Here is a 26,529-nt window from a genome sequence, read left to right as displayed (position 1 = left end):
CTGAAATCAGAATCACTTTCATAACTGTCATTTGAAGAAGAAGTATTTTCACTCTCCAGAGAATCTTTTCCACTTTCAACATCACTATTTTCAAGCCAGTTACGAATAAACTCATCCATGCCGCGCTTGGATGCCGCCATGATTGTTTACGAGCGGCAAAATGAGGTGCTTTTTATTTTCCGTATTTCAGCTCAGAGTTACTATTTACACAGAGAAAATAGCTTCAGGTATCATCTGACATCAATCGGTTAGGCTGCAAAACAAAGAGAATAAATCTCTCCGACCAGCTAACTGCGATAATGAACTTATAGATGTTCCGTGCACCACGACGGAAGTGTCCGTCAAAGCATAGTTTTTAAAAATATATGTTTATTTCGTATAAAACTGAGAGTTTCTCATCTATTTCGCATAAATTGTATAATTTCGCATTTTGAACCAATTTCACATTTTATCGCGAAATCGTTAAAAACCACCTGTATGGGTCATATAAGATGAAGGCACATACACTGACAAAGTTTCGGCATATTTCGCATTTATCGCAAATGCTAAAAATCACAAACTTTATAGATAGCCTATATCTTTCACTGTACTCGTACATACAAGACATAAAATGCATGCACGTCTGAAAAAAAAAAAGTGTTAACATATCCCTGTTGGATAGTTCTTATTCATGTATTCAATAGTACGTTTTCTCGCTTAACACGTTATCTTTCCTTGTCCCCTGCAAAAACGTCTCAATAAGGTTTTACTATATAAATATTTCGTGAAGAATTTGCTCTACATCCTCAAAGAGGAACTCAAGCGGCTTAGACTGTTCTAACAATGTCAAAATGATTGTTGCACTGTCGTTGAAATACTCTCGCTCATTACCAGACAGCTCACTAACTGCTATTATATTCCAAGAAGGAACTTAGGTCACCATACATCCAACAAACACCAATCAGTGATGGAGGGGGAGGAAAATTATACATGAAAAATGTTCAGAAGTCTTTTCTTCGTATTTATAGGGTGGTTATTCATCATGCCTAAAGATCTGGTAAACTATATATATAAAATAAGAGTTTTGTCTGTACATTGCTCAGAATTTGATAAGAATGGTATTTCCGTATTGGTCGTGTCCATAGTAGCAAGGAAATGCACTTTTTAATTTTCCGTAATTTCTCTCTGTCTGTCTGTATGTACACGCATCACGAGAAAACGGCTGAAGAGAATTTAATGAAAATCGGTATGTAGTGTCCGGAAATAAGTCGCTACAAACTAAGCTTAAATAATCTTATTCACGCTGAGAGAAATGGTAGTTTAGGGGAAGGCCTAAAATTTCATTCTCAAATATTTATGGTCCTTTCTTACTGAAAATCGGTATGAAAAGTCGGGAAATAAGTCGCCACAATCTAGGTCAAAAATAATCGTATTTACTTTGAAAGAAATGGTAGTTTAGGGGAAAGCCTAAACTTAAATTCTCAGATTTTTATGTTATTAGAGGTCCTATCTTAATGAAAATCGGTATGCAAAGTCGGGAAATAAGTCGCTACAATCTAGGATATAAATAATTTTATTCACGCTCAATTAAATGGTAGTTTAGGGGAAGGCCTAAAATTTAATTCTCAAATATTTGTGTTATTAGTGGTCCTATCGACAAATGCTACATTACTAAAGTTATATAGTATTACATTTCCGATCATTTATGCCTTATCCATTTTTACCGTACCGGCTAAGATAACAGTGATATTCATGAATTTGGATTTTTGTTGCTAAGTCCATATCAGTGCCAAGTCACAAAAAAATGGGTAAACAGAATTTAATGAAAATCGTTATGTAAAGTCGGGGAATTAGGAACTACAGTCTATGCTATAAATAATTTTGTAAGACGCCCTAATATCACAAAGTCGAAAGAAAACTAAATGTGAAGGACTACAATACAGAAAGCTCATAGCATTGAACAACAAAACACTACATTGACCACTGTTTGTTGTGATGTGCTTTGTGTCTTCTGTTGCCAGTCATGTCCTATAGATGGGATTACTGCTGTATACCTAGTATTTTTTTTAAAGTTTGCTTTACGTCGCACTGACACAGATAGGTATTATGGCGACGATGGGATAGGAAAGGACTAGGAGTGGAAAGGAAGCGGCCCTGACGTAAAGTACGGTACAGTCCCAGCACTTGCTTGGTGTAAAAATAGGAGACCACGGAAAACCATTTTCAGGGCTGTCAACAGTGGTTTTCGAACCCACTACCTCCCGGATGCAAACTCACAGCTGCGCGCCCCTAACCGCACGGCCAACACGACCGGTCGTACAGAGTATAACAGCCTGCCTGAATATTGGCGGGAAGTTGCTGAGGAGTTAGATAACTTTCTTCTTAAGCATGCCATTCCTCCGGTTCATAAATTTCCTGATACTACTGGTACGTAACAAATTGGTTCATCATAGCATTCGATCTATTCAGTCCCTACCCTGAGGCACTGATTGGAATGAGCAGTATGTATATTTAAGGGAACAATGGCAGAGGAGTGTTCACGGCTGTCTGCGGCCTGGTCATTCCAGCACTGGAACTTTGGACTGTTAGATCGGCATCGTAGCATTGTTCGTTAAAAGTGAGAAAATGTGCAGTTTTTAATTTGAAGGAGTATTTTACATGGTAACATTGCTTTTAATCCTCACATTCCTACTGACGTTTTTGTAATGGCCTAAGTTAACTGTAGTTAGGAATACCACAAAGACAGTCTTTCTGAGAATTCCGTAGCGAAGCACGGGTATATCAGTTAGTACTAAATAAATAAAGTATTCAGTGATGATGCATTACCCTGTCAAGCACTGGTGAACTCTGTGATAAGTGCCATATTTACAGCATGTGGAAATACCGAAACATAACTCTGCTCTGTGTGAAAGTACAGCAGGAGAGTAAATGCAACTCTGATCCCTTCCTTCACAATATTCTGTAAAAGTTATTTTACATGCCAGTAAGTCTACCGACACAAGGCTGATCACCAGACTGACCTGGGAAGGCTGGTTGCCCAGTTGTATTTCCTTTTAAAACCATAATCAATCACAACTGAGCTGGGAAGTACCTCAGGTTCTTTGATTAAGACAAATACATACAATGCAATACTGTTTACTAAGGAGTAAAAACAAAAGCAAAAATGTGAGAAGTAACATGCATATCTTGAAAAGAACAAGCATTCTACATTGATGTCACATCTATTACCTGCGGAGCATTTCCTGCACAGCTGGCTTCAGTTTATTGAAGGTAACAGTTTCCTTGCGATTGTGGAGCATGGACGTGACAGTGTCCATGCAGCGGAACACCTCCGCTAGAAAGCGATAGGTGTATGGAAGTGCAAGGGCTGGTACTCCAGGCTTTGCAAGGGGAGAGAAGCTCTGATAAGCAGGTCCCTTTCGAGGGGACAAGAGCTTCTCTGGGCTTCCAAATGCTCCTCCTTTCTGAGGCCTGCCAATACCAACAAAAATATAAACTTTTAAAATGATGATTTCTGACAGAACATTTCTATACTGCAACATAAGAGAAAAGGGAATGTTCAAGTATGACAAGACAAAAATACAGTATGACTTTTAAAATCAAAAATATAAAAGTGAACATATAAACATCAACACAATGGCAGGACAAGGTAGGAAGAAGTAACATAAAAAAGAACCTAGGACACACACAAAAACACAGAAAGATAAGGATAATCTTCACATCTTCAGAGTTATGCGTTCTTTTATGGTCAATTCAATTCTTCGATATCTTTTCTATCTGCCTCCGGCAAGCTCATTTATGTTTCTCAGCTTCATCTTCAACTTTTAACCCATTTGCATCATATGACGAGCTGTGGTCACGGACAGTGTTTTGCTGCATAAATCAAATGACGAGCTTAGATCGCAATGACACAGTGCCTCGCTCATCTTTGTATATAAGATTCCCTTAGCAATATAAGTTCTCACAATAGACACTGTAGGGGACTAGAGGCATGTACTGTCGGTAAGCAATGCTGTCTGTATTTCTGTGCGACACTAAAATTATTGAATAACAGTTTACTTTTATTAGTATTCATTATGCAGTAGAACTGGTTTTGCAGTAATGTCGACAAGAGATTGAAAGAACTTGTAGACACTGTTTCAGATGGCGGTTATGGCAATAATGGTGTTTGGACAATGAATCCGAGTTCGAGGAGAGTAATAGCAACAATGAGTTACTGAAGTGAGCCAAATATTTAAGAAAGTGAGAGTGAAAATGCTGCAGCAGGTTCTTCCAAGCACGTGCAACCGGTGACACAAAAAATCTGTAGAGGTTGGAAATTGGAGAAAAAAAAGACAACAATCCTGATATATATTCATTTCATGGATACAGTGGTGTTTCAGAAATATTACAAAAAATGTATAGTCCGCCCACCGTCCGAAATTGCGATGTATTCAGAGTACACGGATCCACTTTCTTGAATGTCTGTCTCTTCAAAATTCCTATTTTAACCGTGTATTATCCTTCAATTACAGCGAGAGCCCTATCACTGACGCATCCGTTATTACAAGTGATTAAGCATGCGCAATTTTTCCATTACTGATATTTATCCCCACAGCGATTGTATTGAATGAGATTGATCATCTTCGGTATCATTTCCTCGCTATGTCCACTAGCAAGCTCTCTCGCCGATATTCGAAGGCGATGTTGGAGTCGATTAGTAATACCTGTCAATTGCTGTTCCGTAAAAAAAAAAAAATGGAAATGAAAGAGGAGAACATATTTGCGCAAATAACGTTTGCGATAGCAATTGTTGATAACACCAATGTAAATGGTCCGTTATTGGACATTATAAATTTTCCTGCTAACTCATTCCGCCCCCTAAGTTGGGCAACCAGGAATGAGTTAGCTGGAAAATTTACAATGTCCAATAACGGACCATTTATATTGGTATTATAAATTTATTCATTTGGGACAAATATTTCAGGTTCCCCGTGGGAATCAACATCTATATCAGCAGTTGTTAACTCGTTATAAATAAAGGCCGACGATTGCTTAATTTTAATGCTAAATACCGCAATTATGTAAGAATGGGATACACCTCAAGATATGGCAGAGTATGTACACCACTGATTTCAGTGATTAGTTTTATATTTTCTTGCATCTGGTTCAATTTCGGAAAGGCTGTTATCATGTTAATTTTATAGCGAGAAGTTTATCATTTCTCTACTGGCGCTTGACCTGTTTTCATTATAAGTAGTACGGTTAAGTTAGGTTAGGTGACGCTGTTTGACTAAGAAAACTGAAACGCTTTCCACAAAATGCAATGTTATATACTGAAATTAAGTAAGAACATGATACACCACATGATATGGCAGAGTATGTACACCACTGATTTCAGAAGATGGTATATACTTTCTTGCGTCTAGTTAAATTTTGGGAAAAGCTGTTCCCATGTAAATTTGTAGCGAGGAGGTTATAATTTCTCTACGTGCGCTTGAAATATGTTTTCATGATACACATACAGTTAGGTTAGGTGATGCTGTTTGAAGAAGAAAACTGGAGTGTTTGCCACAGAGGCCTCTGAAGTGATACAATAATTTTACTTTTTTTTTTTCAGAATGAAATTGTTTTACACTTTCAAGTAATACAATTTACTAACTTCATCGTATGATCCGTATTGATACAGTTCGTAACGACAATCTGTTATAGTGAGTACATTTTTTGCCGTTATGAATTCTCGCTATAACAGACTTCTACTGTAATTTCAAATGAAACATTTGTACCACAGCCAACAGTACCTCAAGGAATGAAGAATGAAGAATGCGTAAGTCGTAACCTTCAATGGCATGAAAGCAAAATTTGAGCGAACTATTGCTTTAGTTTTTATTTTATGCATGTTTTTGTGTGACAGATACGCTCAAACTACAGGCCGGCAAATTAAATCTGATTCCACAGTCAACAATGTGGCCATTTATTGTGACTGGAATGGGTTAAGGGGGCCATTCTTGACAGATTTTCACTTGTGATGTGGAAAGTTTATGATATGAAGAAATCAAGATAAACACATTGAATTTCTTTATACTGCACACTTGGCTAAATACATTAGAATGTACAAAGAGGGAGCAACAGAGAGCAGACAAGGGCAGGCTGTCTCTTCATTGATCCCAGCATCTGCACCCCTTTGTTCTCCGCTGCCCACAAGCATGTTTCTGCTTCCCAGCCTCATCAACACTCATTGAGCGGTCATCCTGACAGATTTTCAGCCTTGATGTGGGAAGTGTGAGATAAGAAAGTTGAATACAGACAGTAAAAGGGAAGAGACAAAAAGTAAAGGTGAACAAAAAAAAAAAAAAAGAGAGAAAAGGTATCCAAAGGTACAATATAAGTAATGGGAAGGAAAGAACAATTAACAAATGAAGTTTTATATAATTATATAGGAAAACAGTAGCATGAAAAGGAACTCATAATGACATATCAGTATGAGGACAAAGGTGAATACACTAAAGGGCACAGATAATCTCCATCTCTTGATATAGTGCCTCCTGATGAAGCTGGCAAGCAGAAACAAGCTCATCAGAACCTGAGAACAACTGGGTTTGATGAGAAGAGAGTCCATCTACAGTACTTGTGGATGTCAAGATCATCCTTGTCTTTTAGTGTTTTAACGTCTGTCCTTGTCTCCCTTCCACACTGACGTGTTCCCACCTTTGTATAAAAGCATGTCTATAATCATCGGGCCTCAGCTGGAGTTGAAAGTCATAATCGCCTCGCTACAACAATGATAGTGAACGGTTACATACGTGACAGGAACTTCCACTTCGATAGCTTGGAACTCTTTCAGCTTTGGGCTCAATGCAACATCCACGACCTTCCTCTGTTCTTCAAGTCTGTCCAGCTGCTCTGCACCCTTGTTGAATTTCTTAATAGATTCTCTCAGTTCGGCCAAGCGAGATGTTCGAGAAAGTTTTGCCTTGATTTCTTTCAAAGATAAATCCTAAAAGTATAACAAACCAGGAAATTAAAATCTGGTAGAACACAAGAAATTCAAATACAATATGTAGCACAGCAAAACCAACACAATCGACTGTGCCCACAGGTGTTTTGAAAGAGAAATAAAAACTTTTGCAAAAGTTAAACTCAAAGGTGAGCAAAAAAGAGATGATGTTTGTTGTTTAAAGGGGCCTAATGTTACAAGGACCAATGTAATGAAATGATAATTAGAACTTAAAAATGTAACCACTGACCAGAATCTAAAACAATCAGTGGATCCAATTCACAATGGCTCATATTCTGAGATGATTTTTGTTGTTCAAAGGGGTCCAAAATGCAGCCCACCAGCCCCTCATAATAGTACTAATCACAGGTAATGTAGACACATGCATGGTATGTTACGCATAATGACACCACTCACAGGTAACACAGACCCATGGTCTTCCTCACATAAGGGTAGTACTCACAAGCAATGCATACCCATGGTGTTCCTCACAAAAACAAGAGACCGTTGAAGAAATTTTTCACATATATTCTATTTTCACAAACTGTATATACCCAACTTTTTTTGACTGGTCTGATATAACTTAGTTTCTCAATCCATCTCGCCTTACTCTGACCCACCTCCCTCTTCAAAATAATCTACATATTAAACTTCCCAACCCTTCAGATTCAACCTACCAGTCTCCTATACTTAACACAACTCTGAATGTTGGCCAACCCTGATAGCTACAATCCTGATAAAAAACCAGAGATATGATTACAACTCAAATTGGAAACAAAATAACAACATTCCCACTGACACACTTAACACTAGTACCATTCTCTACAAAGTAAGTACCACTACACCGTCAGTTCTATTTATTCCGTATGCCACGGAACTCGTCATTTACAGTAATATCTACCAATATGTTATCTATACTAATATTATAAAGAGAAAAATATGTGTATGTTTTTATATTTGTTTGTAGTGGATAAACCCAAAAACTACCAAACCGATTTAAAAAATACTTTCACCTACAGAAAGCTATATTACCAGTAACATGGGCTGTACTGTATTTTCAAAACAATTAGAAATCCCTACAAAAATTGAAATAATATAACCCAAGGTATCAAAAATTTGACAATAAACGTCATTATTAGGCTAATATAGGTGATATATCAAATTTGTTGAACAAGGACGAGACAAAGCTCATTGTAAGTCTTATGACACTAAGAACAAAACTCGGTGAGGCCCTATCGGCTCCGAAAACTAGGTTTCAGCGGCCTAAAATCAACCGTTATGGAGATATTGGTATCACACTACCCCGCTATAGGAATCGGGTGAAGAAATGACCAGCCGTAACAATGGCAACGTCAGCTCATGGATTCTACAGTAGAATACAGGCCTGGTGTTCGAAATAGGCACGTGCATAGCTGCAGTCTAGACCAAAGAGAGATTCTGCTATGCATATGACTGTCTGAAGAAAAGAATTGTGGGGTAAGCCACCCGTAAGGGTTGAAATGGGGAGGGGGTGGCAAATGAAAATAATCTAAAATAGTGCCGAGATTATGGATATATGTGTGTGCGCATCCCTCTGGGCAGCGGTGGAAAATGGATGCAGTATAAAAATAATAGAAAACTACCAATATTAAAGTAAAATCCATAGTTTTGGGGGTCGCTGAGATGAATAGCGACACCCTCAGATGTCATTTAAGCCCAAATTCAGCCAGATCAGCACGGGGGTAAGAAGGGGTGAAAAATAAAATATCAAAAATAATTGAGATTACGGATGAATGTATGTTCCAGCATAGCTCTCAACCAAACATAGTATACACACGGCTTACTATCTGCAAAAATGACTGTGGGGGCAAGACTCCCCTAACACCGTGTCCCTCTGGATGCTGTTGAAGTCGAAGTTCAGGCCCGGTTGGAATGGAGGTTGAGAAGAGGTGAAAAAGAATCTCCAAAATGTCTGATATTATGGATATATCCGAGTACGTTCCTGAGCGCCTCTCAACAAAACTCTGTAGGGATATGAATTGCTATCTCGAAAAGACACTGTAGAGGTAAGACACCACTAGACGAGGGGAGTAACATGTAAAATAATAAAAAATGGCTGATATTATTGTCGAATCTACAGTTCACTGAGATGAATATTGACACTCTGGATGACTAAGTCCAAGTTCAACACCCATCTGCACACATGGTTCAGAAGAAGTGGAAAAGAAAATGTCCAAATTGAACGAAATCAGTGTTGATTACACAGTTTTCAAGGTCCCTCAGCTGACTGGTGACAGTCAATTGACAGCTGGAATCACGTATATCATATCCATATTGCAATGCATAAATACATTATGTTATAAACTACTTTATTATTTGTTGGAAAGGATCAACTACTTCTCAGACAATCTGGGCTGCCACAACGAAAAATACTTTAATATAAAACTAAATAATCTCAAACTAAAATTATACATATAACAATATTTCTAAATCTACAAAAGAGTTCATAAACTATCAATCAACATCACACTTTAATATTACAAAAATACTTCGAACAGGTAATACAAATCCTAAAAGTAAAAGGTGTGAAAGAGAAAATGACCAAAATGAACGAGACTGTAGATGTATGCGTGTACAGTATCCTCCAGAATAGCTCGCAACCAAATTTCATGCAAATACAAATTACAATCTGTAAAAGATACTGAAGAATAATCGAAAACGACCAATATTAGCACCAAATTCACACTTTCCGCACTCTGAATGCCGTTTAAGTACCAGTTCAGCTGTATAGGCATGGTGAGAAGTGGTGATGAAGAAAATGTAAAAACTGATTGAGATTAGTTTAATTAACGAGAAACAAATGTCTATAAATATATATAAATAAAACTAGAAATTAAACACACAAAAATAATTCTTAAACTAAAAAAATGTTCTTAAAACATCAGTCAACGTCGCAATAAAGAAACATACAAAAATTCTCTTCACACATAATTAATAGGTAAAAACATATCTAAAAGTAAACAATCAATAAAAGTCCCCGGGCAGCGCCGGTTAATACAGCTAGTGTATGTTCTAGACACTATTCAATATTGTATATCTCAAGTATTTGTAGAAGAATGCAGTATTTTCACACCTTAACTTGTTCCTTGCATCTCAATGAATACACCTAATAGCATTTAAAAGCAATGATCTGCTTCTTTACTGTAATCATCCTGCATGTCTCAGGATGTGACCACACAACCTATCTCTCCGTTGAGTTAAAAAACTGCTAAATCATTCCTTCCACATCTACTCAGTTTAATACGTCTTCAAGATGGCTATTTATAAACGCACTGGTATCATTAATACGATTCATTGCAAGAATCTTACAACTTCACTAATCACTTTCAAAGTATTCCCCCAATACACTGCTGCATCTTCCACCGTTCATAAAGATGCTAAAGTCAATAATTGTCAACCTACACTGTTTTTGCTTGTAACTCTTCCATGGACCAAAACTGATTCCCCCAACACACTTTCCACTTTGAGGAAGAGGAAAAGTCACAATAAGCCAGATATGGTGAGTACGGTGGGAGATTCACGAAATGGAACTCATTTAGAAGCAAAAAATGTGAGCCAGTAGATTATCTTGCACAATTTCACTAACATTCTGAATGTTTTTATCAGTTTTTTTTTTAAATGTGTCTAGATAACCTGGATGTTCATCATCTTCCGCCTCCTCCCAACCCACACTAAACATTCTGTGCTACTCAGGAACTTACCTACGTGACATAGAAGAATCCCCGCACATCTCCTTCATTAAGATAAAGCACTTTGTGGGCGTTTCTTTCAATTTCACCAGGAACTTCACTGTTCAATCTTGAAACTGGACAAACTGAGCTCAAAAGCAGACCAAAGGCATGAAGATGAAACCATCTGCACTGAACTCCTGCAGGTATGGGGCTGGCCTTAGACAGCTCACGTGTGCTTTTGAACGAAATAATTTCAATTTTCATAGCAAAACTAGCACTGTGCGACATCTCCCAGACAATTATAAAGAAAATAATGTGAATTTCCACCGATTTGCTACTGGATTGTACCAGAGAATTTCGTATTTACTCTCGCGAACTGGTAAGCAGACCAGACGTACATTTGGTGAATTATGTCATGATGAGTTGTTTCATAATTTTACAATTTACTGTACTGTAGTATTTACAGTTTTCAATATAAATATTTAACAAAGCTATACAAATATTAAACATTTTTTTCCTTCAAAATTTCCCTTCCTGAGAATATGGCGTGATAATTTTTCGCATATATACAGTACATAGCAGGCTTTTTGTTTCAGCTGATGAATTGTCTGGGATACAATCAGTCTTCAAGCTGAGGTCCCTACGCCTAGGCCTACATTAAATACACACATTCATTACGTACATAGCCTACATATTTTAGTAAAATTGTTAAGTTATTAAACTCAAATTTTTCACTTATACTCAAAATGCATATGATTGTTAAACTACCCCCATTTTACCATTACAACAGATTGTAAATAAAGTGGTTGTATCACCTCGTTCCGAGCTAGAACAAGCCTCCTTGGTGTCATCAACCCCAACTCTTTTCTTGCTGCATTAACCTCAGTCTTCTGAGCTGCACCTCCTCCTGAGCTGCTAGCTGATAAAGAGCCATCATCTGCTTTTGTCTTTTTGGGAGAGAGTGTACCTTTCAACTCAAAAGGGACAATATTGATGGCAGGAGGTTTCTCTGCTGATGTCTAAAATAAAGGAAACAATCTGCATTAAATTATGTATAAAGAATTCAGAAAAAAGTGAGATCTTTAATACATACTAGAAAGATCACCTTATGTGTTATAGCTGGTCAAAATAAAGTTACATGTGTAAGGAGAAATGGTAAAGGTGAAAGTATTTTCTTGAGCTGTAACTATAACTTCTTAAGCATGCCCATAAGTCTACAATTCAAGCTACTTGACAGAACTATGGAGACCAAATTATGCTATAATCAAAAAGGGAAAAGAAGAAATGTTGAAAAGTACGAGGGCGGATCAAATATAAACAGGATTTTTTTTTTCAATTTACTGCTCAACCAAAAAAACACACATAAAAAGATAACTTTTCTACACAGTGTTCTGCCTTCGATACATTTTCTCTATCGGATTGGCAAGTTTCTGATGCCGTCCTTGTAGAAAGAAGAGGGACATGTGTGGAGTCAGTTGCACACGAAAAAACTCTTCAACACTTGCATCATCTTCAAACCGATGTCTTCCTAGGTCTTGTTTGAGTGGTCCAAACAAATGGTTGTCACAGGGTGATAAATCCAGACTGTACGGAGGGTGTTCCAGAGGTGTCCAGTGAATTTCCACCAGTTTTTCCCATGTTAGAGCGGCAGTATGTTGCCTTGCACTGTCATGGAGAAGAATGATATTTTGGATCGGTGGCCGGCGTCGCTTGTTGCGATACACAGCTTTTTCTTCATCCAAAAGGCAACAGTAATGGGCTGCATTGATTATCCTTTGTTCGTGAAGAAAATCCACCAGCAAAATGCCCGTGGAATCCCAAAAAATGGTTGCAAGCAAATTTCCAGCAGATGGGCGTGTTTTGGCCTTGACCTGACCTGCTTCGTCTCTTCGCCGCCACCCTATGCTCTCTTGCTTTCTTTGACTCGGGTGTAATGATGCATCGAAGTTTCATCACAAATCCCAATACGACGCAAGAAATCCTCTCCTTCCTTCTCGTAACGATGCAGGAGTGCCTGACAAACTTCCTGACGTAAAGTTTTTTGTTCGTGCTTGAGGAGACGAGGAACCCACCTGGCAGACAATTTTCTGAAATGGAGTTCATCTCGGATGATGGTTTGAACACTTCCGTAACTTATGCCTAGAGCTAAAATAATTTGCGAAATTTTTATTTTCCGATCTTCACCAATAATGTCACGAATGGCAACAATATTGTCTGCATTGATGCTTGTCTGTGGTCTCCTTTCATGAGGTTCATTTTCCACAGTTTCTCTTCCTGCCACAATTTTTTTTAACCCACTTATGCACTCAAGTCTGCGAAAGTGTTTCTTCCCCAAACTGTCCACGAAGCCGTCTCAAAATTTCAGAAGGTTTGGTGCCCTCTTTTGCAAGAAATTTGATAATGATGCGTTGCGCATCAGACGTGTGCACCTCTTGCTCACTCACTGCATCCTGAAGCAGCCCAGTTCTCCAACGTCATTTGCGCGCGCAAACCCTACTCCAGACACCCTCCACCACATCCTGGCAAAGCCCCGCTTCAGAATTATTATTAACAGCAGTGGTACATTCAAATTCCCATTTATATTTGATCCATCTTCATAATTAAGAAAGAGATAAGCAGAAGTTTCACCGGAAAGAAGTTATAGGACAAGTTCTTATTCACTATCTTTGTATCACGAAAGGAAATTTCCCGAGGTCTGAGGTTGTATTGTGATGGAAGTTCTTTTCGACGTTCATCCTATACTTAACAAAACTCCAAATGTTGGCCTATTGGCCAACCCTGAGTGCTACAAACCTTCTCCTGTTAAGAAACCAGAGATTTAAGATATGATTACAACTAATACCAGCAACATTCCCAGTGACACTCTTAACACAAGTACCACTCTCCACACATTAAGTACCACTACACTCTCAGTTCAGCTAGTCATTTGCAGTAATAATTTATACAATAAAATCAGATTTCAGCTTTGGATTATAGTTTATTCAAAACTTCAGTTTTCCAACAGGACTTACTGAAATTCCACCTGTGGAAGAGGCTGCATTTGTAATTCAGTATCAATGCTGATGCACCAAGTCACAGGGTTTATGGTGAGAGCCCGGGGAACAATTCTTAAATTCTTATCGCAAAAACATGTGTTGACAAATATAATGATTGGTGCCATCCACGGTTCAATATTAATTTTGAGAAACCATTTATACAGTCAATAATCTTCCATAACACTTACTTTTGATAGTAACCACATGAAGTAATACTGCATCAATGTAAATATAGGTACGTGGGCAAGTCAATAAGTATCTGCAATTTTGCTCTAATTGCCTTTAGTATGGCTCTATGGCACTGTCTGCTCACCAGCTGCTAGATGGCACCGTTTCTCCCTAGGAGCTTTTTAGTGAGTGCACTGCCCGGCTGTTTTTACAGACCACCCTGCTAACATAACCTAGATATGTGATAGTCACATAATATTAATACATATTTGAGTCATTGGGTATTCTAAATTTAAATTTAAATACTGTAAAACTTTTTATTTAAATAATAACTCTTCATTATTGTCAGCATAATTGCATCAATGACATCGGAGGTTAAATGTTTAGCCTATCATGTAGGGACTATACAATATCCTGCACGAGCGGTGTGGAATCGCATGCGAGTACTCGATTCTGCATGACATCATGCATGAACCCATACGGCTTTACACAGCAACAGAGTGGTAAGTCCTCGTGTTACATGATTATGAAGGAGCAATAAAACACCAGAAGTTCAAAATACTCATGTCTTGGTCATGATTCGTGATCAGTTGATAACACTAAAATAGTTCAATTTTGCAGTTAATACTGTATGTTCACCTGTCTGATATTATTGTCAATGCCCTGAGAGGAGTAAATTAAAATTTTATCATATTCATTTCTTAATAGTATTCCCCATCCGGTTACTTATTCCTACCACCCGGCTGCTGAAAATTTCTGCGGAGAATACTGACGTCTGTGGTAAGTTTCAGCATGATCAGATCAGTACAGATTGCGCTGTTGCAATGTAAAGATGGCCACGCCACTCTCTGTTTGCACCAAGGAAGAACAGCGTTATGTAATCCGTTTTTTGTGGTCTGAGAAGCATGGCTGATGTGCACATGGTTTGCCAAGTCATTAACAGTCACCCGTCCGTTATTCAGGATCATATCGCGTTCTTGTTCAATATTGGCATCCGTTATGGCTGCAGATAGATGCCCGGATCTCTCCCCATCCTTCACGCTCGTGCAAACCATTTTGAACTGTTCAATCAACTGGTAATCACTTTGCTGAGGCAAAACATTGTCACCGTATTGTGCTGAAAGTCTTCTATGAATTTCAGCTCCTGGTAAACCCCAGACCACAAAAAAATGGATTACTGAACACTGTTCTTCCTTGGTGAAAACAAAGAGAGGCGCGACCGTCTTTACGTCGCAACAGCGCAAGCTGTACTTATCTGATAAGGCTGAAAACTACCACAGACGTAGACAACAGTGCCATCTAGCGGCTGTGAAACACACAATGCCAGAGAGACAACCTAAAGACAATTAGAGCAAAATAGCAGATAGTTACTAACTTGCCCGCGTAAACAATACATAGCAAAAATATGCAATTTTAGACTGAGAAACTACAGGCCGTGGAAGTATGTAACAGTCCTTCACTTTCATATTTTTAATTTCATTTGTTTTTAAGATAGTTTCTTATAGTAAAATATTCCTAATATATGATGAGTGATCTGTGTCGATGTATGTTAGTAAACACTGAATTATTTATGGTGTTCATCTAAAGAACCTACAGCACTGAAGAAGCCCTCAGAACAGTGCAAAACATATATGAATAGGTCCATCCACCCATTATCTCAAGGCTGCAGCCACATCACACGTCTTCAGCAGTCCTTTTCATCGTGACATAGGAAGCAAAACCCAGCTGAGTGATTATGTTCCTAAGGTATGACAGACGCAGTCTTTCTCTTGACTTCTTACCTAGGACATTGCCTTCGAAGACATTCTGGAGAAAGGTGTCATGCCGTAGGACGTCCAAGAAATTTAGCTTTCCTCTGCTCTATTGAATAAATTAAGGTCCGTTTCTCATTAACGTCATTCAAGATTTGGATATTAGTCTTCTTTTCTGTCCAACTAGTCCCTGTCAGTCTTCTCCAAAACCACATTTCTGCAGCATCTTGATTGTGCTTGTTTTCCCAAAGTCCAGGTCTCACAACCGTAAGTTAGCACACTCCAAACAAAGGTTCCAACAAATTTCTTCCTGGTTTCAATTCCTATGTGCTTATTTAACAATAGATTTTTCCTGCTTTGAAACACTTGTATTGCCATAGCAGTTCTTCTTTTGACTTCTGTCAGGAACGATTATCATTGGTAATAACACTACCCAGATAACAAAATTCTTTAACCTGATCTATTTTTGCACAGCCTAATTTAATGTTTGTTTTCAATTCGGTCTTCTTTTGAAGACCATCATTTTAGTTTTGTTTGTGTTTATATTTAGACTGAACTTCTCTAACGTGCTGTTTAGTATACTGAGCATCCTAGTCATTTTGTGCTCTGAATCTGCTATCAATGCAACATCATCTGCAAAGCGAATACTATGAATTTAACATTAAAATTTATCCCTTTGGTCTTTTCTTTTACTGTTCTAATAGCAAATTCTATGAAGGTATTAAACAGATAAGGCAATAACGGACAGCCTTACTGCACTGCACTCCTCTTCTTATTCTTGCTTCTCTTGCAGTTCCATTGATGTTTATTTCTGTGCTTTGGGCTTTATACATGTTATATTAAAAAGCAACATCTGATCTTCCAATCAAGACCCAACGTTCTCAGAGTTTGAAATAATAACATCCAGTCAACCTTGTCGAATACTTTCTCTAAACCAACGAAATCTACATAAGTATTCCTGTTAACTTCCAGTCTTCTCTCCAGGATTTGACGAAGAGCTAGAATTTCTTCTCTAGAACTCTTACCTACTCTGAAGCCATATTGGTCGTCATCTAAATTCTGCTCGATTTTTCTGCTGATTCGGCCTTTAAGTATTGTCAGTGGGATTTAAGAAGCATGGGATAGAATGGCTATTGTTCTGTAATCTGAACCGTTCTTGGCATTTTGTTTCTTTGGGAGTGGTGTTATCTGGCTCTTTATGAAATCAGGTGGTATGATTCCTTCTTCACAGCAGTTCGTAATTATATCAAACTATCTCTTTTTCATGATGTCTCCACAGTTCTTTACGAGCTCTGCTGAAATGTTATCAACAGCCATATTAAACTCACTTTTTGTAATTGGTGGGCCTTTTCTTTCTATCTCAATCAGGCTTTCATCCTCTACTGCTCAGCTGACTAGTTTTCTCTTTGAATTTTTAAGCCAAATCTGCAATGTGCAAGTTATTCAAACACCATTTCTTCAAACCGTATGCTGTATGTTTTCTGAATCCAATACTGCACTTCGCTGCAACTAATATATGATCGCTGTCTACATCTATATGAATAGGTAACATGTAATAATTTTTTTCATTGATTCATTCTGACACCAATATGTGTTTGCCAAAGGACACAGAATAGCTCACATGTTCTTTGAAAAAAAGAATCAAATGCTGGTTTTGAAAACAAATAACAATGTACTGAAGAATATGAACATTTTTTATGCTGTCAGGTGGAAATTAAATACTATGTTTTCCACACAAATGGTTCTGTATTATTGCCACTGAAATTTTGATAATCATGGTAACAATTTTGCCTTGAATATCTCTGCCCAGACTGTACGATTGCTGCCATTCGACAATATTTCTGGGGATGGTCCCTCTAGCACCCAGAAGCAATCCTCTTACTCGTATGTTCCTGACGCTGTAGCCTGTTCTGGAAGTAGAGTCTTTTTGGCGCTTATATATCCTGTATTTCTTTATCTACGTCATCTGGCTGGGAAACCTTATCATAGCATCTGATTTCTGCTTTGTTTTGTTTCTGATTTACGGCAATTATATCAATACGGCGGTTACTTCCACGTTCTGTCATACAGTGGACTTCTTCATGAACCTCAAGGCTTTTTTCTTTGACACTGCTCGCTAATAAAGATCACACGGTGTTATGACGCTTAATGGGAAATAACTCTCCGAGGGCAGCTCCTGAGCACATGGGGTAGGTTTTCATACACACTGCAGTGCCTGCAATGGCTTGTGCTCGTAGAACGTCCAGGTAGAGTGCGCACTAGGGTGACCACTACCGTCATTTTTACCATGTCTCTCCATTCAGAGGATGAAAACCTGTTGCATTTCATCATCCATGAGTTGGCAGATGGTACTTCAGCGAATAATGGAACTACTCTCCCTTTGTGCGGGCAGTTACTCAAGCATGAAATTCCTTTAGTCGTTGAGTTTCTCAGATCTTAACACATTTGCATCTGTCGTCAGTACTTACCTGCAGCTCTGACAAATAATTATTACTGAAGACATTATAATCTCTAACAGCACTGACATGTGGATCATCTAATACTTCAAGTATGCGGTTTGCGGTTGATGTTTAATTGTTGGAAATGTGCTTCCCACATTGCACAAAGTAGAGACAAGCATTTATATTTATTGCTTATATACAACATACTGTTGGGTGTGTCACTTGGTAGCTGAAGAATTTCCTTCACCGCACTCTTGATTACATCGTCTGCTTTTATTGTGGGGCCTATGAACTGATTATAACAGTTAATTTTTGTTGTGGTTGCAGCAAACAGGAGGCAGCAAGCTTGTCTAAATTACTTCGTAGATGTTTTCATTAAATATTAGCATCTTATTCAAAGACGCACCTAGATATTTAACTTCACCATCAATGCTGATACTTGCGATATTGCCACAGATTGTTGGAATTGTATCACAGATTAATTTTACATTTTGGATTATAATAGCTTTAAATTTCTTAGTATTGATTTCTAGGCCTATCTCTTCCAGCATATTGATGGTGCTTGTGACCAAGATCGAGGCTGCTTCCTTGACATTTCCGACAATCGCTATATCAGTAGCGAAACATAATGCAGTTATTGGATCTGTATCAGGGGTTAGTTTGAAACCATATGCTTCAGCAACTCTTTCTTCAGTGATGCCATTAAGTAAGTGGTTAAATAATTTTAAAAAAAGTGATACTGGATCTCCTTGAATTACTTCGCATTTGATATTTACTTCCTCCGTATGGCCTTCATTTGTGTTTGTATCTGTGTTTTATTCTCTGTAAGTAGTTTCATTAGTAGAAGTTTGAAGGACTGAGGCAACTGGGAATGTTCAACGGTCATGTCCAATGCTGTCAAACACTATGCATGTGGAGGACTTGCGTGCTGCAGCTGTACGGGAGATACCACTGATGATATTTATATTAATAGAAGTTCCAGGTGTCATAACGAATCCCCTTTGACAATGGTTTAAGAAAACGTATTTCCTTACGACGCCATCTAATGTTTTCACTATAACTCTCCGGACGACAGAACATATTGTTATTGGTCTCCAATTTGAAATGTCCGTCTTATCAAATCCTTTGAATATAAGAACTGTTCTATCAATTTTAACCTTTTCATTCCCAAGAATCTTTCCTGCTTATGCATGCCCCATCCTGGGTTATTTTGGATAATTTCACACTAGCTGAAATAAGCTAATATTTATTTTATATTTACAAAGTTTTAAAACCAGAAATGAAATTAAAACATTCCCTTCACATTTTCATCAAAACTTCACTACTATGGGGTAAATTTCCATGCAGGGGTGTACACAACGTGAAACACTACACATGACACATTCATATCTAGTTTCCTTCCTCTTATGGCTTGTCTTATTTGTCCTTTGTGAATAACATAATGAATATTTCGTATTCGGTAGAATGTTCGTTGAGATTAAGTTCGTCCCTAATGCAAGACTGGGTTGGGACAAAATCATGTTTTATTAGCGTCATTTACCCAGGTTCTACGAGAAACTGTATGTGGTGGCACTAACCTCGGTCTTTTCCGCACCATGTGATCAGGTTTGATTTCTAATTCCTCCTCCTCCCCACCTTCAGATAAATCACACCTACTATCACTTTCCACAGAATCATTGCCTAATATATCATCTTCACTATCCTCGTAATAGTCAGACTCGTCATCATTACCTAAAACATCTAAAATATCACTTTCCGTCAAACTTTGTTTACTAGTGCTTGTGGATGCAGCCATGTTGGGTGACTCAAGACAGCTGTCAAAGAATAGTGTAAGGGTCGAGACTAAATATACGGCGCTTGCGATGTATCGAGATAGCTATGTTCTTCTCTGAGCATTGTCAGAAGATGCCATCTCACGTTCAGCGACAGAACTGGAACATACCACTAAATTCGGCACCGGGAGAGAGTAGGGCATTTGAAATACGAGTTAACTCGTGGTTGGGACAGCGGAAGACACTCGGATGTCCGAGTTAACTCGGGCGTGGGATTGAAAAGGTTAAGCACAACTGGAATAATTCCCTTATTTAACATCAGCCTAGCTATATGTGCTATTACATTCGCTGCAATTGGATGTCATATTGTTTTGTGTACAACTTTATCCAGAGCGGGGCTTGTGTCTATCAACATCTTTCTTGTGACTGAAGAGATTAGAGCCCGGTTTCTGGAATGGTCCGATAGCTATTAATTTGTTACAGCTGTCAACTTGAAAAATCTCCACTGTGTTACACAACGGAATATCAGCTAACTTATCAAACTGATAACTATTGGCTCGTTGATCAAGTTTCAAAAATACACACTAGATGCCACCCCTCGCACTGGTTTGTTTTTGTGCACAAGATGGTTCCCCAGACTGTCAGGCACATGCACACAAGTAATGCATTACATCTGAGCTTTCCATGCAGCTAAATTGGTATTAGACAAGTTCTTGCAGGCGTGGGTGTTAGTTTCTTAGTGTTTAAGGACAGTCAGAAGAATATGACTGTGTTTGAGGATTTCTAATGAAATATACACACAGCACATGTCATGCGCGATCCAGTTTGCACTGAGCCTTATAAGTATACCCTATCTATTCCCTGTTATTCCAAAATATGAACATTGTTTGAGCACAGTATAACTATAAATATCAGGTAATTAACATAATTATATAACCTGTTAGTTCCTTACAACGTAATATCATTAATTTTTTTTAAATCCACGATGAAAGTATATGCTCACTGCCAATGCAAGTTGGCCTACTATGATAAATGTGTAATTATCTGTTATACTCAGTTACTGTGGATAAGTGGTAGTGTGTCGGCCTCCGGATCCCAAGATAGCGTGTTCAAACCCGGCAGGGGTAGTAGAATTTTTGAAGAACGGAAAAAATTCCATTCAACATTCCATGTCTTACGATAATGATAATAATAATAATAATAATAATAATAATAATAATAATAATAATGGAGTATGGCCTCCGGAGAGGCCTGGTGCAGGTCTTTTTCTAGTAGACGATGTCTTACGATGTCAGCATGTAAAAGATCTCAGGTGACATATTTGGTGTCTACCTGACAAAATTAATTAAATCTCAGCCACAAACACCCAAGAAAGATCCGGTTTACTCTGTCTGCCATCTAGTAGGCCTAGAGTAAAACGGAACGTCGAAACTGATGAGCAGACAGCCAGATGGCGTCAAATTTAAATGTCTGCACACAGTAGCTGAGGCCATACAATTATTATTATTATTATTATTATTATTATTATTATTATTATTATTATTATTACTGGTACCAGTGCTTTTATGGATGCTAATGCAGTCACAGATACAAATATGACAAGACTCAGTAGTATTGAAGGGTATCATAATTAATATCTTATCAACAGGGTAAATGAAAAATGATTTTTCACAGGACGCAAATTGTCACCTATAACCTCAACCAAACGTATGACAGTATATTTGTTTAGCCTGAATCTGTCTTCGAATTCACTTTCAACATACTTCATTAGAACATAGGCCGACGATGATATAATCGTGGTCGTTTTAGAATGTTGACCATTTCTACAATTTCTTCGCCGGATGAACATTAGATAGCCATAGAAAATTTTAACAAACACAATATTAGCTGCCGATACTGAAGTACTGCACACGCGCCAACCAAGTTAACAAATAGATATCTCCTGCTTAGGGCCCTCTAGGTTAGCGGGTGATTTATCGAACTGATAGTTGTATCTTACGTTTGTGCAATGCCAAAACACAAGTTAACCGTTCGATACCGCTATAGGTTTGATATCTCATGTTCCAGAAACCGGGCATAGATCTGCAGAAATATCTAGAACATTGAGATCTTCATTGCTAGTCGGGTTATACATTTCTCTCAAATGAGAATTAGCGATCCCAAATTTATTTTTAAAATGTTTTTCTAAAAGATCTTTCCTTATTTTAATATTGCACGTTTTAGTTCCACGTAAAATTTTCCTTTGTTGATAAAAGTACTGAAATTGTGTGAATTCACAATGAAATTTTTCCCTTGATCTCTGACCGTCATTTATGGAAGCTCTTTGTGGATTACTGCTAGTTTTATATTGGCGATTGTTATTTTTATTTCTTTCGAGCTAAAATATATTTACTTACTGGATTCTTTGGACCAGGTAAAAGTTCTGTAGAAGAACTCCACATATTTTAAAATGTTTTTGTTGAAGTTCAGAGTCAGTCAACTCTTGCTGAAATATATATGGCCATTTCCTCATTTCTCCCTCATGTATAATTTATGTCTCCGTGTTGATCGGGTTTTTGTAAATTGGGCGATGTTAAACATGAGTCAACATCTTCCAGGCCTATATTTTGGTCAGGTGTGGGCATCAAAGAGGTCTTATTTACACAGGATTCACGATATTCTTCTGGATGGGCTTTGCTAATATGAATTTTAAGTCCTCTGTACTGTTTACCACAATACTGACAAGGAATTGTCTGGTCTTTATAACTGTCACAACTAATGTCAGTCATATTGACAGTCGCATGTAAAGGATAACTCAGGATGAAATTAAAGATCTTGGAACTAACGATGTGTCAACAAGAGTTTGTGAGTAATGAGAGGTTGTGAGTTGCTTCATGGTTAGTTGTCATTTATAGGCCTATATCAAGTATTTTGTTGCTAAGCTCATTGGAGTTGATACAAAATGAAGGAATTCCTATGAAATGTATACCTAATTTCTGTACTGATCTTATGTTTATTGTTACTTCCATTCTAGCTGCTATTAAAAAAAAAATGTGTATAATTTCCATTCCGGTTAATTCTTCCGTATCAATCTATACCTAACTGAGCTTTATAGTTCCCATGAAACAAAATGGGATATGCAAAAATATATACAGGATAACAAAAACTATTGAATCAAGAAATCTTCAGTATAGTATTATAATGTAAATTTCTGTTTCACAATAAGAAAAATGGAGATAACACTCATACTCTTTCTTCAGATGACTGGCACGCCTTAAATGGCAAAATATTTTAAAAATTAACTGGCTGTTAGAATAGGGAGAGTGTGTACCTTCAACCCAAAAGGGACAGTATTAATGGCAGGATGTTTCTCCGCTGATGTCTAAAATAAAGGAAAATCTGCATTACATTATGTATAAAGAATTCATGAAAAAAGAGAGATATCTAATACATATTAGGAAGATCACCTTATGTGTTATAGGTACCACCCCTTCTTCTGGTCAAAATAAAGTTACACGTGTAGGGAGAAATGGTAAAGATGAAAGTATTTTCTTGAGCTGTAATTGTAACTTATTAATTAAGCATGTCCAAAAGTCTAAATTCAAACTACTTGCAAGGACTCGTTAAGAAAGAGGTAAGCAGAAGTTTTGCTGGAAAGAAATTATAGGACAAGTTTTGGACTATACTAGTTCTTACATTCACTAATTTTTCCCAAGGTCTGAGGTTGTACTGTGATGGAAGTTCTTTTAGACATCCATCCTATATTTAACACAACTCTGAATGTTGGCCAACCCTGACTGCTACAATCATTCTCCTGATAAGAAACCAGAGATTTAAGATATGATTACAACTCAACTTGGAAACAAAATACCAGCAACATTCCCAGTGACACTCTTAACACTAGTACCATTCTCTATGCAGTAAGTACCACTACACTGTCAGTTCTGCTCATACTGTAGGCCACGGAACTCGTCATTTGCAGTAATACATTATACAATTAAATCAGACTTCAGCTTTGGATTATAGTTGATTCAAAACTTCAGTTTTCCAACAGGAATTGCTGAAATTCCATCTATGGAAGAGGCTGCATTTGTAATTCAGTATCCATGCTGATGCACTTGTCTTAATCCACATAACGTATTCCAACCAAGTCACAGGGTTAATGGTGGGAGCCAGGGGAACAATTCCTAAATTCTTATCGTACCGTAGTTCTGGACTTCATTAGGTATAGAAAAACATCTGTTGACAAATATAGCAGTTGCTGCCATCCACGGTTCAATATTAATTTTGAGAAACCATTTATACAGCCCATTGTATCATGTGTTGGGTACTCTTTGCTTCTAACTTTCTTTTTTGTACTGAATGTGTAAAGCATTTCATATTCCATGCTGACTGATTTATTACATAATATTTGTTATAACCTGTTAAACAGTGGCACTAAGTTGTATATTAAAAAATGAAGCACAATTTCTCCTAGTGGCAACCCTATAATCAGGGAAAAATAAATAAATAAATAAATAAATAAATAAATAAATAAATTTTAAAAAACAGGTTTGAATCTTCTGTAACACTTTTGATAGCAACCACATGAAGTACCTAACACTGCATCCATGTAAATATAGTAGGCAAGTCAATAAGTATCTGCAATTTTAGACTATACGCTGTTGAAGTATGTAATAGTCCTTCACTTTCATATTTTTAATTTCAAGTTTAATTTGTTTTTAAGACATTAATTTGAATAGTTTCTCATAGTAAAATAACCTTAATACTGTATATGAGCATGTCAACGTATACGTTAGTAAACATTGAATTATTTATGGGGTTCATCTAAAGAACCAAAAGCACCGAAGAAGCCCTCAGAACAGGACAAAACGTGTATGAATAAGTAACATATAATAAATATTACTGTATTAACTGGCTGTTATAATAACTTATTACCTGTATTTTATATACATAGGATAACTACAAAAATCACGGAGTTCACTGGATTAGGCTGCTCACCGATTTCCAGGGTTAAAATTTACTTATGTTATGCTTTATCAAACCTCTGTCTGTCGTTTTGGCCAATACTTCTATAGTTAGGGTGTACCAGTACACTCCATTTGAATTTGAGTATCTGTTAGTGTTGGTGCCACTAGTGACCTGATTTTTTTTTTTTTTTTTTTTTTTTTTTTTTAAGTACCAGGGAGCAAGTCAACTGCAGTCAGAGGTACCACTTACCACAGAAAAAATTACTTTACCTCAAAACAATAGGAAGTAAAATATTTCAATCGCTGTATTTTTATTTCTAGCTTATTCTTTTAATGAATACTTAAAAAACCTTGACATATTACAAACAATAAAATTTATTTATGTAGTATATGATGAATACGATATTCACAACCACCATCTCAAGTTCATAACTTGAGCTTCCATATCATAGTTTGAGAACCAGAGCAAGAGCTTTGCTTGAAACACAATGTAAGCCTCTGTAACTACGTAAAAGACACTCAAAGGCAATATGATACACTTATCACATTGTTAAATTCCATCCCTATTTTAACAGAGTGGCTCCAAATCTAAATTAAATAAAGTGTTTACGTTCTTAACATATTGATGGTGATGCTTGTTGTTTAGAGGGGCCTAACATCTAGGTCATCAGCCCTTTATGGTATGCGGTGGAACAAACCGTAATGATAATTAAAATTTTAAAATTTATCCACCGACTAGAATTTTAAACAATGATGATGAAGAATGAATATGAATTTACAGGATAGCCAGCGAAGTGGCAGGCTCCAAAAACAAATGTGTTTGAGACCATCGATGTGGCAACGACAGCAGCCAGCAGCATAGTGAGAAGCCAGGCTCCAGGATAAAAGCACCGATGGAGATCCATTGGTTTGTTACATCATCACCTGACATCAAGCGCAAGGCCTGACAATGTGCCGAAACGTGTTAGTTTTTAAACAGCAAGACTCTTTCTAACCTACACTAATATCTCCATCCGAAGATGAGGCTACGATTTCCTTTTGTAGGAGAAGTGGAGGAGTACTTGGTAAGGGCATCCTTCTTCCCCGCTTTCTTTTCTTGTTTAACGGGTTGAGAGGTGAATTCCCCGCCCTGATCAATGAAGCCCCCTCCGCCGGCTTGGGTGAGACATCCGCCGACCTTTTGGGGGAAGAAGACTAACAAGGAACCCTCATGAGTGCGAGGTTGCGAACACGGCCAATGGTATTGAATGCATTCCAAGGCCCATCGATCATCTATCCCATATGCGCAGTATTGGCTGCTAATGCCAAGAGGGGGCGGAACTGTACGTGTCCAAAAGTGAATAGAACGTGAGTCTACGAGTCGCACTTAAATGGCACAGTCGACATGTACATCAGAACAGTGCTGCACTGCTCGTAGTATTGATATAAACCAGTGCAATGGAAACCATAAACAAAGCAAACATTGTCTTATATCTACAGCAACAGTTGCGGACATTGACATTGTCAGAAAGAAACGCAAAACATTTTGCAGAGTGAGAAGGAAGTGGCAGATGATATATTAGCATTTTTGCAAGATGAGTCAGTGGAATGTGTAGTGTCGAATTACTCTCAACTATGTGGACAATACACATGCGGATTGCACTGGTGATGATACGGGTGAAAGTGATATATGTCCAGGTATGTAGTTCATTGTCCATGTCGGAGCAACAACTCCCCACTCTGGTGCAGCGCAGTAAAGAACAATCATC

At 37.7% G+C, this 26,529-nt stretch overlaps 2 protein-coding genes across 3 annotated transcripts in view; one reads left to right on the top strand and one right to left on the bottom strand.

Annotated features, from left to right (window-relative positions):
- The window catches only part of dup (double parked), a 93,988-nt gene that overhangs the window by 49,843 nt on the left and 17,616 nt on the right, over positions 1–26,529 (bottom strand). For both annotated transcript variants that reach the window (XM_067136131.2, XM_068225193.1), the window contains exons 2-4: positions 11,481–11,684; positions 6,762–6,955; positions 3,208–3,450 (exon numbers count right to left, since the gene is read on the bottom strand). In XM_067136131.2, coding sequence (XP_066992232.2) covers positions 3,208–3,450; positions 6,762–6,955; positions 11,481–11,684 — 641 coding nt within the window. The remainder of the gene's footprint in view (positions 1–3,207; positions 3,451–6,761; positions 6,956–11,480; positions 11,685–26,529) is intronic.
- Positions 23,675–26,529, top strand: part of Daao1 (D-amino acid oxidase 1) — a 158,790-nt gene continuing 155,935 nt past the window's right edge. The window contains exon 1 of the mRNA XM_067136136.2: positions 23,675–23,731. The gene's annotated coding sequence lies outside the window, so the exon portion shown is untranslated. The remainder of the gene's footprint in view (positions 23,732–26,529) is intronic.

This window comes from Anabrus simplex, chromosome 1 (genome assembly GCF_040414725.1).
Source record: "Anabrus simplex isolate iqAnaSimp1 chromosome 1, ASM4041472v1, whole genome shotgun sequence".
In the NCBI taxonomy this organism is placed as follows: Eukaryota; Metazoa; Arthropoda; class Insecta; order Orthoptera; family Tettigoniidae; genus Anabrus; species Anabrus simplex.
Note: the sequence above shows the minus strand (reverse complement) of the source record. Positions and strands in the feature narration are given on the sequence as shown.